The sequence below is a fragment of the Chlorocebus sabaeus genome, chromosome 25 (genome assembly GCF_047675955.1).
Source record: "Chlorocebus sabaeus isolate Y175 chromosome 25, mChlSab1.0.hap1, whole genome shotgun sequence".
NCBI classification, from domain to species: Eukaryota; Metazoa; Chordata; class Mammalia; order Primates; family Cercopithecidae; genus Chlorocebus; species Chlorocebus sabaeus.
Genome location: NC_132928.1, coordinates 5,248,465 through 5,265,090, shown reverse-complemented (window position 1 = coordinate 5,265,090; position 16,626 = coordinate 5,248,465). Strand labels below are relative to the sequence as shown.

The following is a 16,626-nucleotide window of genomic DNA, read 5'->3' as shown; positions in this document are numbered from 1 at the left end:
TTTAACATTTTGAGAAACTGCCAAACTGTTTTCCAAGTGGTTGCACCATTTTACAATCCTACCCAGCAAAGCTACCACTTATTAATGCTAACCACTACTAGCACCATTCACAAACAATACTTCATTTAATCCTCACAGATCTAGAATATTACCCCCCTCTCTCATATTATAGGGAAAGAAATGAAAGTTTAGAAAGGTTAGAAACATGCCTGTTTGTAGTGCAATGGGGATCTGAATCTGGACTGCCTCACTTAAAAGCCCATATTGTAAGCTATGCAAGCTGAACTGTGAAGTGCAAATGTAGACGTGGCAAGTGACAAGGCTGCAAGAGTTGACGTGTTTGTTGTAGGCTAAGGGGCTACATTTTCCCTGTGTGTGAAAAGCCACTTAAAATTTGTAAGCTAGGGCATATACAGTGTGATATTTGGCTTTAGGAACTAGGATAACAACGTGGAAGATGAATCAGAAAGAAAGACACAGGATAAGGAAACCATAACGGGACAATGGAACCATAATGAGCCATACATAGTTCATAGTCAGTTCCCAAAAAAATGATGCCCTAACGTAAGATGTTAAGGACTAAAAGAGGTCAGAATCAAAAGATATTCTGGGCTGGGCACTACGGCTCACACCCGTACTTTGAGAAGCTGAGGCTGGAAGACTGTTTGAGTCCAGGAGTTGAAGACTGACCTGGACAACATAGTGAAACACCTGTTTAAAAAAAAAAAAAAGATACTGTGGAGATAAAAATGACATGATAGAATATAACAAGAAATCTTCAAACACAACCTCCAGATTTCTGGTTTAGGGGATAGGGATGGATGTTTACAAGAAATAGAGGAAGTAAGAATTTGACTAAAGGTGGGAAGAAACAGTAAGTTTTAGACTTCAGTCTTAAGATTGATTGAGTTTAGCTCTGAGCGGGGTGGGGGGTGGGGGGTGGGGTGAGGGGGGTGGGTGGAGTGGTGGGAAATCCCAATGGAATGACCCACAAGCAGTTGAAACAAGTTGGGAACTAGTCTGATAAAATTAAACTGGAGATTCCTCCCCTCCTGAGAAATGTCACTGCAAAATGGATTATGTTTACGCTACTGTTTCTTCACTGAACCCTAAGTTTATCATTCATACAATTATCCATTCCAAATCACCATTGTTTTGACAAAATTCAATAGTTAACAATGCGACTACTTCTGATTCTTCTTTGGGAAGTGGGTAAGAGGCATGAGATATTTATATTAGATCAGTAGTATCATTAGATCAAAGTGGTTTAAATAATTTACTAAGCAAGTCAAGTCTTCCTGACTAGCTCAAGATCTTTCAGGAACAAATTTTCATTCACAGTACTGCCCCAGATCAACACAAAGATTTGCTTTTAAACTGAAGACAAACTCCTTTAGAAATATTTAACTCAGCCAGGTGCGGCAGCTCGTGCCTGCAATCCCAGCACTTTGGGAGGTTGAGGCAGGCAAATTGCTTGAGGTCAGGAGTTTGAGACCAGCCTGGCCACTGTGGTAAAACCCTGTCTCGCTGGGCGTGGTAGTTCACGCCTGTAATCCCAGCACTTTGGGAGGCCGAGACGGGCGGATCACGAGGTCAGGAGATCGAGACCATCCTGGCTAACACGGTGAAACCCCGTCTCTACTAAAAGTACAAAAAACTAGCCGGGCGAGGTAGCGGGCGCCTGTAGTCCCAGCTACTCGGGAGGCTGAGGCAGGAGAATGGCGTAAACCCAGGAGGCGGAGCTTGTAGTGAGCCGAGTTTGTGCCACTGCACTCCAGCCTGGGCGACAGAGCAAAGACTCCGTCTCAAAAAAAAAAAAAAAAAAAAAAAAAAAAAAAAAAAAAAAAAAAAAACCCTGTCTCTACTAAAAATACAAACATTAGCCGGGCATGGTGGCACATGCCTGTAATCCCAGCTACTCAGGAGGCTGAGGCAGGATAATTGCTTGAACACAGGAGGCGAAGGTTGCAGTGAGCCGAGATCGCACCACTGCACTCCAGCCTGGGTGACAGAGTGAGACTCTGTCTTTAAAAAAAAAAAAAAAAAAGGGAAAGAAATATTTAACTCAAAAACTGTTTTACGTTCATGAATGAAAAAAATATAATCCTATAAAAGATAAAGTTGAAAATAAAAACATTAATACTCTATCTTCATTAGTACAGTGCCTTTACACTAATTTATTCAAAGTGGAAATAACATGTTCGTGGAGCCTATATGAGTTTGCTTGGATTTTGGGGGAATGGGTAAAATTCACATTTTTTAGGCACAGAAAAACTGTTAAAGGAAAGTAGGCATTGGAATCACATCAACTCAAATTTTAAGGCTCTCTTAAATGTATTTTTTTCCCTCTCCATTAAAAAATACACACACATGTTCAAAAAGGGCATATATATACACATATATATATACGTATACATATATACACAAATGTGTATATACATATACACACAAATGTATATATATACATATACATATATATATATATATTTTTTGAGATGGAGTCTTCTCTGTCGCCCAGGCTTAAGTGCAGTGGCACGATCTCAATTCATTGCAACCTCTGCTTCCCGGGTTCAAGCAATTCTCCTGCGTCAGTCTCCAAAGTAGCTGGGACCACAGGCACGCAATACTATGCCAGACTAATTTTTTTTAATTTTTACTAGAGATGGGGTTTCACCATGTTGGCCAGGCTGGTCTTGAACTCCTGACCTCAGGTGACTTACCTGCCTCGGCCTACCAAAGTGCTGAGATTACAGGGGTGAGCCACAGCACCCGGCCAAAAAGAACATATATTTTCTTATAACTTTTTCAGACAGTATTTGACATTACAAAAATACCATCATACTAAAAGAGTCAGTCCCACAGGACTCACTATAACACTCTAGGAAACACTGGCATAAGAGTCTAAACCTCTTAGCAAAGAATACAAAAGCTCCTCCTTGATCTGGCTGCTACTTAATTAACCTCAACTCTAGTGTACCTAAAACTCTTCCCCCAAACCACCCAAATGCCATGTTATGTTTTCTTTTGCCCAAGGGCCTAACCTAACTAGTTTTGCCTACATAGTTCTTTACCTCTTCTTCACCCAATATTTACTTTTCTTACTTTCCTGTTCCAGTAGGCTCTGTTTTATGAGCTCCTGTAGCACCCATTATAAATTATGGTGTATTATCATGTGCTTAGTCTGTCTATAGCAAAAGACCTGGCACACAGCAGGTGTTTAATAAATACTGGCTAAACGAAGGGGGATTCTTATACACCGCTACTAGGAAAAACTTTAATAAAGCAGTTTTGGTATTACTACCTTCTTTTTCAGATATCACGCAAATAAATGACTGGTGAATGAAAACAGAACTTAGCATGCAAAGGCTGTGATTTGATCCCAAACTCTTTTTCTAGTCTAATCTCCCACTCTGTCATTACTCATCCCATTATCTTATTATTATTATTATTTTTTGGAGGGGGATAGGAGGTAAGAGGTTTTCCTGTCTTCCTAGAATGCCCCTTTCCTGTTGTCCACCGGTGTGATGCACAATAAGGCTCTCAAGAGGTATTTCGACTTGTAAAGCTTCCTTGCACTTTCATAATACTTTATGTATTATCTGTTATGTATCATGCTTATTTCATTGAATTTTGTTTTCATTTAAACTGTACATTTTTTTCACAGGAATTTTAAACCTGAGATCTACAAGAATGGGTCCAGGGATAGAATCAGGGGTCTATGAATTTAAATGGGAAAAAGACACATCTCTATTTTTATTAAACACAGCCTGAAATTTGGTGTTTCCTTCACTCTCTAACGCAGGCAATTAACAAGGTAGTATTAGGCAGTACTGGGTATATGACTAATTACATACGGTAGTATATTAGGTAGTGGTGGGTAGTATACTAGCTAGTACACTAAATTAGGTGGTATTCGGTGACTCCATTAACAACAGAAATCTTAAATCTTTTCATATATCATAGTTGTTGCAGATACCTTGAAATATTTGTGTGCTCATCACTTCTTCAAAATTCTGGTACTTACATCTGCTGCTAGAATTTATTATTTAACGCATTAATAAAGCATTAAATAAAAATAAAAAATACATTTTTGTACTATGTTAACTACGTATCACTATAATTGGCTTTCCTTAGTAATGAATACATAACATATATTTGGCCTTACTATGTGCTTTCGTTTATGCATTTAAACACATTCTGAGAAAGAGTCCATAGGTTTGCCAAACTGCCAAAAAGGTACGTGATATCAAAAAAAGGTAAAGAACCACTGCTTTATGGTAAAGAATGTATTTTATTTACCTTTCATTGTTTGTAGGATATGTAGGTATGCAAGGATTGGTGTATGCTCTCAAATTCAATTCTCTTCTAAAAAGAACTGTTAGGCTCGGAATGGTGACTCACGCCTGTAATCCCAGCACTTTGGGAGGTTAAGATCGGCGATTAGCTGCGGTCAGGAGTACGAGACCAGCCTGGCCAACAGGGTGAAACCCCGTCTCTACTTTAAAAATACAAAAATTAGCTGGGTGTCGTGGTGCGTGCCTGTAGTCCCAGCTACTTGGGAGGCTGAGGCATAAGAATCTCTTGAACCTGGGAGGTGGAGGTTGCAGTGAGCCGAGATCACCCCACTACACTACAGCCTGGGTGACACACTGAGATACTGTCTCAGAATGGCTCCCTTTTTCTGTTTTTCTCAACACAGGAGCCCAAAACTTTATCCTGAGCTAATATCGTATTTTAATTCTAAACTTCAAAATAAGTTTATTTGGCTGGGCACAGTGTCTCACGTCTGTAATCCCAGCACTTTGGGAGGCCAAGGCGGGCAGATTACCTGAGGTTAGGAGTCTGAGACCAGCCTGGCCAACATGGTGAAACCCCATCTCTATTAAAAATACAAAAATTAGCCGCGCGTAGTGGCAGACGCCTGTAATCCCAGCTACTCGGGAGGCTGAGGCAATAGAATCCCTTGAACCTAGGAGGCAGAGGTTGTAGTGAGCCAAGATTGCGCCATTGCACTCCAGCCTGTGGGACAAGAGTGAGACTTTGTCTCAAAAGAAAAGAAGTTTATTTTAGGTGAATGACTCCTAAAACAAATACAGCTCCTTAACCTATCTGGAGTCATGTGCTTCTTTGATCCCTTGATAAATGTTCAGTTAGCTGAAATAAATGAAAATACTTATTATCCACAACAAATCCATAGGTCATCTGGTTATAAACAAACACTTAACTGATTTTAGAGGGAACTCAGAATTTTAAATCCAGAATAAAATACTTTTCCTATATATCAATGGGAAAACAGAGGAGAAAGGCTTACACAACAAGGTCCACAAATTATACAAGATAATGATGGGCTTCAGAAGGCAAAAGAGTAATGAGTCTTTTCTAACTTGTGGTTGGAACAGAATGGACATTGTATTAGTCTTCCTTTTTTTTTTTTTTGAGACAGGGTCTCACTCTGTTGCCCAGGCTCGAGTGTGCAGTATCAAGGTCAGAGCTCACTGTAGCCTCCACCTCCTGGGCTCAAGTGATCCCTCCTACCTCATCTTCTCAAGTAGCTGGGGCAACCACCATGCCTGGCTAATTTTTTGTAATAACAGACTCTCCCCTATGTTGTCCAGGCTGGTCTTGAACTCTTGAGCTCAAGTGATCCTCCTGCCTCGGCCTCCCAAAGTGCTGGGATTACAGGCATTAGCCACTGTGCCTGGCCTAATCTTTCAATCAAGTATTAACGAAGATATAAATTGGCACATATGTTAATAGCAGTGGGTTTGTTTGGAGTCAAGGTATTCCGGGATTTGAGTCAAACTTTGTCATGTACTAGCTGTGAGAGTCAAAGCATTTGACTTCTACCTCAGTTTCCTCATCTGAATGCAGATGTTAGCACCTCACAGAGTTTTTCAGAAAATTAGATAATGTATACACAGATTTAACATTATCGTTAGTACATAAACACTCAACAGTGTTAATAATATTATCTATACAACACACGAAAATGTAAGAAATAAAGATGACAAAAAATGCTCTTGGAAAAGAATACCGTTGATATATGTATACTTAAAAATATGTAATCAATGAATTAGATTCAAAATTATTCCCTTTTGTAATATAAACACTCATATTGGGGTACATACCGGATCAACTTGCCATATGATAACTGTTGTATCTTTTGATCCTGTTGCTAGTTTAGTGCCATCATTAGAGAATTTACAGAACCACACTTCATTACAATGCTCCGTAAGTATCTGCTGCGTATAACATGGGAACTGCCTCCTAAAACAAAGAGGTCCACAAATTATTCTTTCAAAACAGATTAGAATAATAATAAAAAAGGTTACATAACTGACAAAACTTCTTTGAAGATCACATCACTAAAAATAAGAAATGAATGCATTTGTAAAATTTTTTCTTTTGTTTTTTTTGAGACAGGGTCTCTCTGTTGCCCAGGCTCTGTACTGTTGTACAGCAGCACAATCACAGATCACTGTAGCCTTGACCGCCTGGTGTCAAAAGACTCTCCCACCTCAGCCTCCTGAGTAGCTGGGACCACAGACCTGTGACACCAGGCCCAGCTACATTCTTTTTACTTGCTATTGGGGAGGCTGGGGTGGAAGTACTGCTTGAGCCTGGGAGTTAAAGAGGCTGCAGTGAGTTATGACTGCATCACTGCACTCCAGCCTGGGTGATGGAGTGAGATCATTTCAAAAAACAAACCCAAACCGAAATCAGAATAGCCTCCAGATAATGAGTTTAGGTCCTTCTCACGTACAAGTTTTAATGTCTTTGGCAAGTCATTTAACTCTCTCAGCTTGAGTTCCCATGTCTACAAAAGGAGATTAATATCTACCTAACAGAGTTCTTAGAATTCTTGTAAGAATTAGAAATACATTTAAAATTTCTGGAATGTAATAGATACTCAAATGTGATTAATAATATTTTCAGGGAGGCACAGAAGAAGTGCAATATATGGCAAGGAGTGCAGTAGTTAAGAGCAAAACCTTAAGAATGGGAGCAGTAGTCTGACAGACTTAGATTCAAATTTTGGCTCAGTCACTTAGCTACGATTCTGAGATATTAAATTAACCTCTCTAAATCTAAATTTTTCCAACCATCAAACAAAGATTAAGGTATCTGCCTTACAGAATTCCTTATACAAGGATGAAATAAGAGGAAGCGAAAATGACTATAAACCATTTAGACTGAATCTGACACTTAGCTAGTACCTCATAAATGGCAGCTAATATTATATATCAAGGGCAAAGAATTTTGTGATTTATGATCCGGTTTACCAACTTAAATGACTATTTTCATTAAGCACTCATTTAAAAAACCATTCTTTTCCAACCTCTACATCAGCACTGTCCAACAGAACTTTCTGTTACAGTGGAAATGCTATATACCTGTGCTATCTAATACGGTAGCCCTCACTACAAGTGGCTACTGAACACTTAAAATGTGGCCAGTAAGCTGGAGGAACTTGATTTATTTAATTTGAATTATTTTACATTTGAATTTAAATGGACACACGTAGTTAGTGGCTACTGTTTAGACAAACAGCTCTACCTTATAAATTCTCTGTATTATAAGAAACATTATTTGAGTAGGCTGGGCACGGTGGCTCACGCCTGTAATCACAGCACTTTGGGAGGTCAAGGCGGACAGATCACCTGAGGTCAGGAGTTTGAGACTGGCCTGGCCAACATGGTGAAACCTCATCTCTACTAAAAATACAAAAATCAGTTGGGTGTGGTGGCACATGCCTGTAGTCTCAGCTACTCAGGAGGCTGAGGCAGGAGAACCGCTTGAACCCGGGAGGCGGAGGTTGCATGAGCCAAGATCGTGCCACTCCACTCCAGCCTGGGGGACAGAGTGCGACTCAGTCTCAAACACCAATAACGACAACAACCCCCCCCCACCAAAAAACAACGTTATTTAAACATTAACGGATACACCTTTAAGTGTATCTTGAAACACGGTCTTCCTTGCTTCTTTCCCCAATCAATAATTTACAATTATATTTTGTCAATTCACCAGTCTGAAACAAAATATACATTTAAAAATAAATTAACATTCTTTATTTGGTACACATGGCAATCTACCTTAGCAGATGGGTATTTGCAGGCTGTTTTAAACTTTCAGATTTTTAAATTAAATTGCTTTAATATTACTACTCTACATGTGTGATTTTAGATAAAATAATCAATATTAGCTGACATTTATTAAGCACTTACTAGGTGCCAAATGCTGCACTTTACGTATAATATTGCTCATGGAAGTACTATTATCCCCATTTTCATGAGGCTCAAAGAGGACAAATAATTTACTAGATGTCATAAAACTGGTAAGTAATTGTACTAAGATTTGGACCTATGGTTGACTCCAAGACCAGTTTACTTTCCAAATACCATTTTAAAATCATATTTTCCAAGGCACTGCTGGACAAAATTCCAATCAAACAAGCAATTTCAGTATCAGAAATAGTTTTTTCCTCCTCTAATGCTTATCTTTGTTTTTTTGAGATGGAGTCTTGCTCTGTAGCTCAGGATGGAGTGCAGTGGGTGAGCCACCATGCCCTGCCTAGAAATTGTATACAATCTGATAAATTTTTTCAATGTACATCAGGATATTTTTAAAAGTCATAATTCATAATTAATTCTTTATTCGCCAGAAAAAAGCTGCTATGTAATTTCAAAGCTAAGATTTAATTTCTGAAAATAGTTTTCTAGTTCCAATGCTAAAATCTAGTCTCTAAAAGAGTAAAGAAGGTAACAAAAATTAGCAACTGTTCTTTTGAAGACTTTTAGATAAATAATAGGACTTAAATTTAGATTCAGACCCAGTGTGGTAGCTCACACCTGTAACCCTAGCCCTTCGGAAGGATGAGGTGGGAGGAGCACCTGAGGCCAGGAGTTTGAGATTGGCCTGGGCAACACAGTAAGCAACCCCATCACCATTAAACAACAACGAAAACACAAAAACAAAGCCAAACAATTTTTCTGAAATTAGCTGTGTGGCGGTCCACGCCTGAAGCCCCAGCTACTCAGGAGGCTGAGATGGGAGTTCAAGGCTACCGTGAACTATAATTGCACCACTGCACTCTAACTTGGGCTACAGGGCAAGATCATGTGTCGAATGAAATTTTTAAAAATTTTTTTAATTAAAAAATAACTAAGTAAGTTCAGGTTCTATTTTCTCAGTTTAGCAATAAAGGACACAACTCCCTCTCAAGACCGTGTATATGGCTGGGCGCAATGGCTCAAGCCTGTAATCCTAGCACTTTGGGAGGCTGAGACGGGTGGATCACGAGGTCAGGAGATCGAGACCATCCTGGCTAACACGGTGAAACCCCGTCTCTACTAAAAATACAAAAAACTAGCCGGGCGAGGTGGTGGGCGCCTGTAGTCCCAGCTACTCAGGAGGCTGAGGCAGGAGAATGGCGTGAACCCGAGAGGCAGAGCTTGCAGTGAGCTGAGATCCAGCCACTGCACTCCAGCCTGGGCGACACAGCAAGACTCCGTCTCAAAAAAAAAAAAAAAAAAACCAAAAAAAAAAAAGACCGTGTATATAATGTAATGTGTGACATTATTCTTAGTGGCTTTAAAATCTCTACAGTAAAAAACTAAGGCTGACTCCAAGTTTTCTGGTTTGGGAAAACTGGGTAGATGGCTGCTTTTCACTGAGGTAGGGAATTTAAGAAAAAGCAGATTTTGTAAAAATAGGTGAGAGGGAAGGAAGTTCTGTTTTGGACATGCTGTGTTTAATGTACTTGAGAACTCAAATTGTGGTATTAAGGTCTAAGGCTCAGGAGATAAATGCTGTAGCTCTGGCCTGTATCTAGCTGTCATTAGAACCATGGAAGTATAACCTAAGGATGAGGGAAGAAACAATTCTAGAATACATATTTTTTTTTTTTTTTTTTGAGACAGAGTCTCGCTCTGTCGCCCAGGCTGGAGTGCAGTGGCGCGATCTCTGCTCACTGCAACCTCCGCCTCCCGGGTTCAAGCGATCCTCCTGCCTCGGCCTCCCGAGTAGCTGGGACTACAGGCGTGTGCCACCACGTCTGGCTAATTTTTTTGTATTAGTAGTAGAGATGGGTTTTCACCATGTTAGCCAGGATGGTCTCGATCTCCTGACCTGATGATCCACCCGACTCGGCCTCCCAAATGCTGGGATTACAGGCGTGAGCCACCGTGCCCAGCCTGGAACACGTATTTCTTAAAGGGACAGTTAAAGAAGAAAAGCCTAAGGAGTAGCCAGGAGTTAAACTAAGAATCTAAAATGTTTTAGAGGTCAAAGGAAAAGTTTCAAAATAGAGTAGTACAGTGCTATAGTAAGGTGAAGATACAGGCTGGAAAATATCCACTGAATGTAAAAGAGGTATTCTCACCAACATCAACAATTCTGGTGTTATGTTAGCTACACAGGTCCTAATAATACAGAAATATGAAGAGTGAAGGAAAAGTAAGAACACAGACATTGCGAATGTGTAGTAGGTAACGATTTCAAGAAGTTAGCTCTAAAGTGGAGGGGTAGAGAGGAAGAGAGTAACTAGGAGCACAGAGTGAAGGTTTCATTTTAAGATTACAGAGAAGACCTTCTAATCAATGGTTATTTCAGAAGAAAAAGGATGCTTTCATTCCTATGTAAAACTCTGGACTGCTTTTCTACACAGGCTTATGAGAGCTTGGTCCCTGATCTGAGGGTTGGAAAAAGTTAGATTAAGTATTTTTCATCATTTAGTTTCATAGGTGCTGATGTACATGTTAAAACACTGTGGTCATGTTCCCATAGATTTTAGTTTAGAAACCGGAGGGCAAGCTCCTAACTTACTGATACCTCTTGAACCATTATGTCTAGTCACCACCTCTCAAAATATTTAAATTTATGAACCAAAAAAAGATTTGGGTTCATAAGCATCTTAACACTGTTATCAAATCTGCTAATGGAGCTATGAACCATGAAACTATTTAGCCTTTTAATCTATTATCTCTTCCTACCTCTATTCAATTTTATACAAAAAGATTTTAAAATCCTCAGAAGCAGGTCAATGACCATTATTAAAGATTTTAAAAGGGACAGAGGAAAAAATTTCTAATCACTTTCTTATAGAACATTTAAGATAGGTACCAAGTAATAATTTAATACTTTAAGATTAAATAGCCCTTTTAAGTAATTCAAGGCCAATATCTCAAACAATTATTACTTCTATATTTCAAGTAGGGAGAGTGAGGTAAAAACTCAATGGTTACAAAAGTGGTTTATACATATGTAAAACATTATTTTAAATCACAGTAGAAATATGCATATATAGACAATTTTTATGGTTATTCAGAAGTTCCTCGTTATTCCAAAGCCCTCACACTTAATATGCTTTTGTTCTTATTTATATTATTTTCATTAGTTCTTTGATATCACTGGTAAAAGCAACTGAGCACATGCACTGCAGCTATTCTCTATTCTGTTTGGTTCATCAGATCCAAATTATTTCATTCTTGAAGTCTGAAATATTTCACAATTTGTTATTTGATATCTTAAAATTAAAGCTATGCTTTAGGCCCAGCATGGAGGCTCATGCCTGTAATCCCAGTGCTTTGGGAGGCCAAGGCAGACGTATTGATTGCTTGAGGCCAGAAGTTTAAGACCAGTAGGGGCAAGAGACCCCATCTCTACAAAAAAATTTAAGAATTAGCCAGGCATGGTAGCGCATGCCTATATAGTCCTAGCTACTCAGAAGGCTGAGGTTAGTGGATTACTTGAGCCTAAGGCTATACAGTGGCCTATGATCTTGCCACTGCACTCTATCCTGGGCCAAGAGAGAGAGACTGTGTCTAAAAAAGAAACCAATAAGAACATCAAGAACAAAATAAAGCTATACTTTAATTTTAGAGACCATTAAAATAGTGGGTATATTTTTATTCAAAATACTACTAATTTCAAAAGAGAAGCCTGAACTCTTACAAGTTAAATTATGGACACAGGTAGACACAGTAAAAAAACCAAAACTATAAGTTAATAATAGCTGTTGTTTTAACCATTTTTAGAGTCCATCTTCTACTAAAAAGCAGAACTTTCATTAAGAAAAAAGTATTACCATGATCTTTATGTGCAGTAAATAATTTGGGACATAGTTAAATTGTCAGACACAGAAAACGAGTAACCAAACCTATAGATAATGAAAAACTGGCTTCCCAACTTCAGTTCTCAAGGTATGGTTACTATATAAACATACAGAAATTTCTCATAATTTTCAATTTTCATAGTTCTAGCTTTACTTGTGAACAAATGTTAAATCAGACATGAACTGTTATATAGCTACAGGATAAGACTCTAAAAAAGAAAACTAAAATAAGTTCATCACTGAGTTTGTAAAATGTTAGCCTATTTCAGAATATAAGAAGTTTTCCTCTTACCTACTACAAACATGATCTATAAGCAGAGACACAGAATCTAGATTATTATCAAGTTTGGTATTGTGATATAGGCACCGATCCCTTTGTAGTTCCACCGCCTGCCGCAGGAGAGTCTGTAAACGCCGTGGGGGAAGCATCACTGATGGTGGTAAATACGCTTTAATAGAAGATATTTTAAAAAAGAGAAATAATAATAAACTGTAAACTTTTATTTAAGACATTTGCTCATCTTCTGCTGTACTTGTTCCTACCCCAATAGTATCTACTCCTTAAATAGAGAACTTCTGGGTTATGTGATATGTAAGCTTTACCAATATTTGTCAGCAGCAATAGTTATGTTGCTCACAGAATTGGATATACTTGGGTGGGAGGGGTTTATTTTGTATGTGGACTTTCTAGGGGCAGGGAGAGGTAAGCGGGGAATAACAACAACAAAATGAAGAAAAAGAAGACAACAATGAAAAGAGTATCAGATAATTATCATGTACCAGAAGGAGACCAGGTGTAAGTAAAATCTCCACTTAACAAAGAGCAAAATTTTGGAAAATGCTGCAACAGGTCAAGCTCTAGTTCCCATCAAACTGCTCTAAAAATCGCTTTTTGGCCTTTTGGCTAAGATCAAGTACAAATTACTCCAAATGTCAAAGATACTGTGTGAATTCAGGGAGTAACTGGTGTTTTGATATTAGTATCAACCTATTGCAGTCCTTGAATGCCTTATACCTCCCCAAACGCATGGCTTTGTGATTCTTAGGATCGTCACTGTCATCTCAACATCAAAATTATAGAATCATATAATTTTCAGAGAGAACAACATCTTTTACATATAAATACAGCAAAAATGAAACCCGCATTACAATCTAGAATAAACATAACATGGTTGGGGAAGAATGAAACAATTTACCTAAAGAAACCTGGGCCTTACTGTTGAAATCAAAATCTTCAAAGCACTTGTGACTTAAAACTGTGGTTTACGTATTTTTTTCTCTAAACACAGCACTTTTCCCCCAAACAAAATCTTAAGGCGGGGGGCATCACCACATAATACAAATGAAAGAAGGGCTGCTCTGGGACCAGTGCCCTTTCACTGACTCCTGAGGTTAGCTTCTTAGACTCCATGACACAGTCTGAAAAAATGGATTCTCCCTCTTCTAACCACTCAATAAAAGTATGTCTAGATATGTCTTCCTAAATGATCACTGTATCCATTCATAATCTAAGAGAAAACACAGAAACATAAAAAATTAAGACTCTTACTCTGAAGTTTGTCCAACAGTTTAGATCGGGAAGCTGTCCCTTTGCCTTCCCATTCTGCTTTCGCACGTAAGTCTTCTGCATGGCTACACATCAGATACCTAAAAATACAACAGAGAAAGCAACCAATATCAAACCCATTTCTTTGAAATAAATATAATTGAAAAGTATTGACCATCTGGCTATCTGCTTCTTACTAATACGTATCAAGAAATTTCTACAGTGGACTCAATTCATTAATATAATCTGGCACCTACATATAATTACTAAAATGTAAGTAACAACACCTAAATATATATTACCTACTAACAGAACATATTCTTATGCTATTATTATATATTACATATATGGCTCTTATTGTGCAGGTTCTGTTATAGCACTCAACACATATTACTTCCTTCAATGTTTATAACAATCCTGTAAGCACTATTATTATTCTATTTTTATAAATGAGGAAACCAAGGCACAGAAAGCTTAAGTAACTGGCCTAGGGTTAAGAGGCAAAGCAGGAATATAAACTCAGGCATTCTAGCTGTAGAACTTGCTCTTAAGCACTAGGCTAACTTAACTACTTCTGAAGAGTAAAATAAAACCCAAAGAACATACCTTCAAGACTTTATAATAAACATCATTCAAGAAATAGTGTAACTGGATAATCATTCTTGTGTCATCTTGTGAAAGATATTGAGATCCCAGAGCACAAAATTGGGGAACTGTTTTATTGCTCACTGCATGTACAGAAGGTGGAATAAAAGCTAAAGTTCATAGATTCTGGAGAATACATGAGGGCCCCCTGCTGGGAGTGTGACCCTGACCTGGTTTTGGTTCTTCCCAGAAGAATGCGCTTTGAAAGTAAAAGAAGTGAAGGTATTATTCAAACATGGAGATTAGACCTGGCAAATAACTCTCCTGCTATTTTGTCTCATGCTCTGTCAGACAAATCTCTTCTTCTCACTTGTAAAAAGAATATTAAATAGGGTAATAAGGATTCTTGAAGATGAAGCATATTAAGTACTTAGTCTACTACCTGCTATACCTCTCAGTTAACATTAGTATCACTCCCTCCCTTTCTTAACTGCATAAAGCATATTTCGTTTAGAATCTAAATGATTTAATAGTCTCTTCCCAAACAGCAGAACTACTTCTCGTTATTTACTACATAAATAGTGCTTTAGCTGATCAAAAAAAGTTAATAATGTAAGTAATTATGCTGTTGTGAATATTTTGTTTCTAAAATAACTTCTTTCGGGCAAAGTTTATTATCAATAATTATTTTTAAATGTTTATTTTTAAAATTTAAAAAAAATGACTTACAATTGCTTCTATGTCCTTGTGAAAATACACATTAAAAGTTTCAAATGAATTTCTGTTTACAGAAAGTCACATGGTATAACTAAAAGGACATTGGACTGAGTAGGAGAAACTCTGGGTTCTGATCCCAGTTCCACATCTTGCTACCTTCGAGCCATTTCCTTAGGTAAAAAAATCAGGGTTTGCTTCCGAATAAAACCCATGTGACTAAATTATATGTTCTGACACAAGAGCAGGAAAAAAATCATGTGAATGATATTCTGATGACAAAGAAATCAGATACTGCATTAAAAAGGTAATTAGCACGCCTGTAATCCCAGCACTTTGGGAGGTGAGGCAGGCGATAACCTGAGGTCAGGAGTCCGAGACTAGCCTTGCCAACACGGTGAAATGCCATCTCTACTAAAAATACAAAAAAAAATATTAGCTGGGCATGGTGGCACACACCTGTAATCACAGCTACTTGGGAGGCTGAGGCAGAATTGCTTGAACCAGGGAGGTGGAGGCTGCAGTGAGCCAAGATTGTGCCACTGCACTCCAGCCTGGGTAATGGAATGAGACTCTGTCTCAAAAAAAAAAAAAAAAAAAAGGTAATCAGAACAAGATAATTTGTCAGCTACCATATCAAGACATCTAGCAGACCATGTGTGGTGGCTCATGCCTGTAAACCTAGCACTTTGGGAAGCCAAGGTGGAAGGACTGCTTGGGCATGAGTTCAAGACCAGTCTAAGCAACATAGCCAGACTCCATCTCAAACAACAAACAAAATACCTGTAGAATTTACTGTTACAAGATGTGATAGTGGGTAAGACCAATGACTTTGGAATCAGTCAAACCAGGCTTTGAGAACTGCTTTCTGAATTATTAGCTTTATATTGTGCTGGCTACTTATTTGAGGCTCAGTTTCCCTACATGCAAGGAATGGGCCCTTATCTTGGGCCCATTCTTTTGTCCATCATTTTGTATTTACAAACTCATGTGTCACATATTTATTCTTGATGCTGGAGCCATATCATACAGTGAAATATGCTATAAAGAAAAAAATTAAAACCAGAGTAATGTGATGAGAACACCCAGTGGGTAATCTTGGGAGAAGATGATGCTCGGGTTGGGAACTAAACAAGGAGTACCCAGCTATGCAAAGACTGGGGAACATACATTTCAGATGGAGAGGACAAGCAGTGCAAATGCCTTAAGGGCTGACAAGTTAAGGAACAGAAAGAGCACGAGTGTCACTATACAGTAATGAAAAAAGAAAAAGATGGCAGAAAAGGATCAGGGTTTTTGTGGCCTTGCACAGAGATTTTGGGTTTTAAGACTGCTGGAGAGCCAGTGGTAAGGGAGTGAAGACTTCATTTATGGTTTTGCTTATTCGTCTGGCTGCTATGTGAAATACGCATTGTTAAGAAATTAAGAGTGAAGCCGGGTACAGTGGCTCACACCTATAATCCCAGCACTTTGGAAGGCTGAAGCAGGTGGATCACCTGAGGTCAGAAGTTCGAGACCAGCCTGGCCAACATGGTGAGACCCCATCTCTACTAAAAATACAAAATTAGCTGGGTGTGGTGGCACATGCCTACAATCCCAGCTACTCAGGAGGCAAGGTTGAAGAATCACTTGAACCCGGGAGGTGAAGGCTGCAGTGAGCTGAGATTGT

At 38.6% G+C, this 16,626-nt stretch overlaps 1 protein-coding gene across 3 annotated transcripts in view; it reads right to left on the bottom strand.

The window, feature by feature from the left end:
* The window catches only part of WDR26 (WD repeat domain 26), a 46,296-nt gene that overhangs the window by 17,774 nt on the left and 11,896 nt on the right, over window positions 1-16,626 (bottom strand). For 2 of the 3 annotated variants that reach the window (XM_037985508.2, XM_037985510.2), the window contains exons 5-7: window positions 13,662-13,759; window positions 12,405-12,561; window positions 6,129-6,267 (exon numbers count right to left, since the gene is read on the bottom strand). In XM_037985508.2, coding sequence (XP_037841436.1) covers window positions 6,129-6,267; window positions 12,405-12,561; window positions 13,662-13,759 — 394 coding nt within the window. The remainder of the gene's footprint in view (window positions 1-6,128; window positions 6,268-12,404; window positions 12,562-13,661; window positions 13,760-16,626) is intronic. The other variant, XM_037985509.2, reaches the window with a different exon arrangement.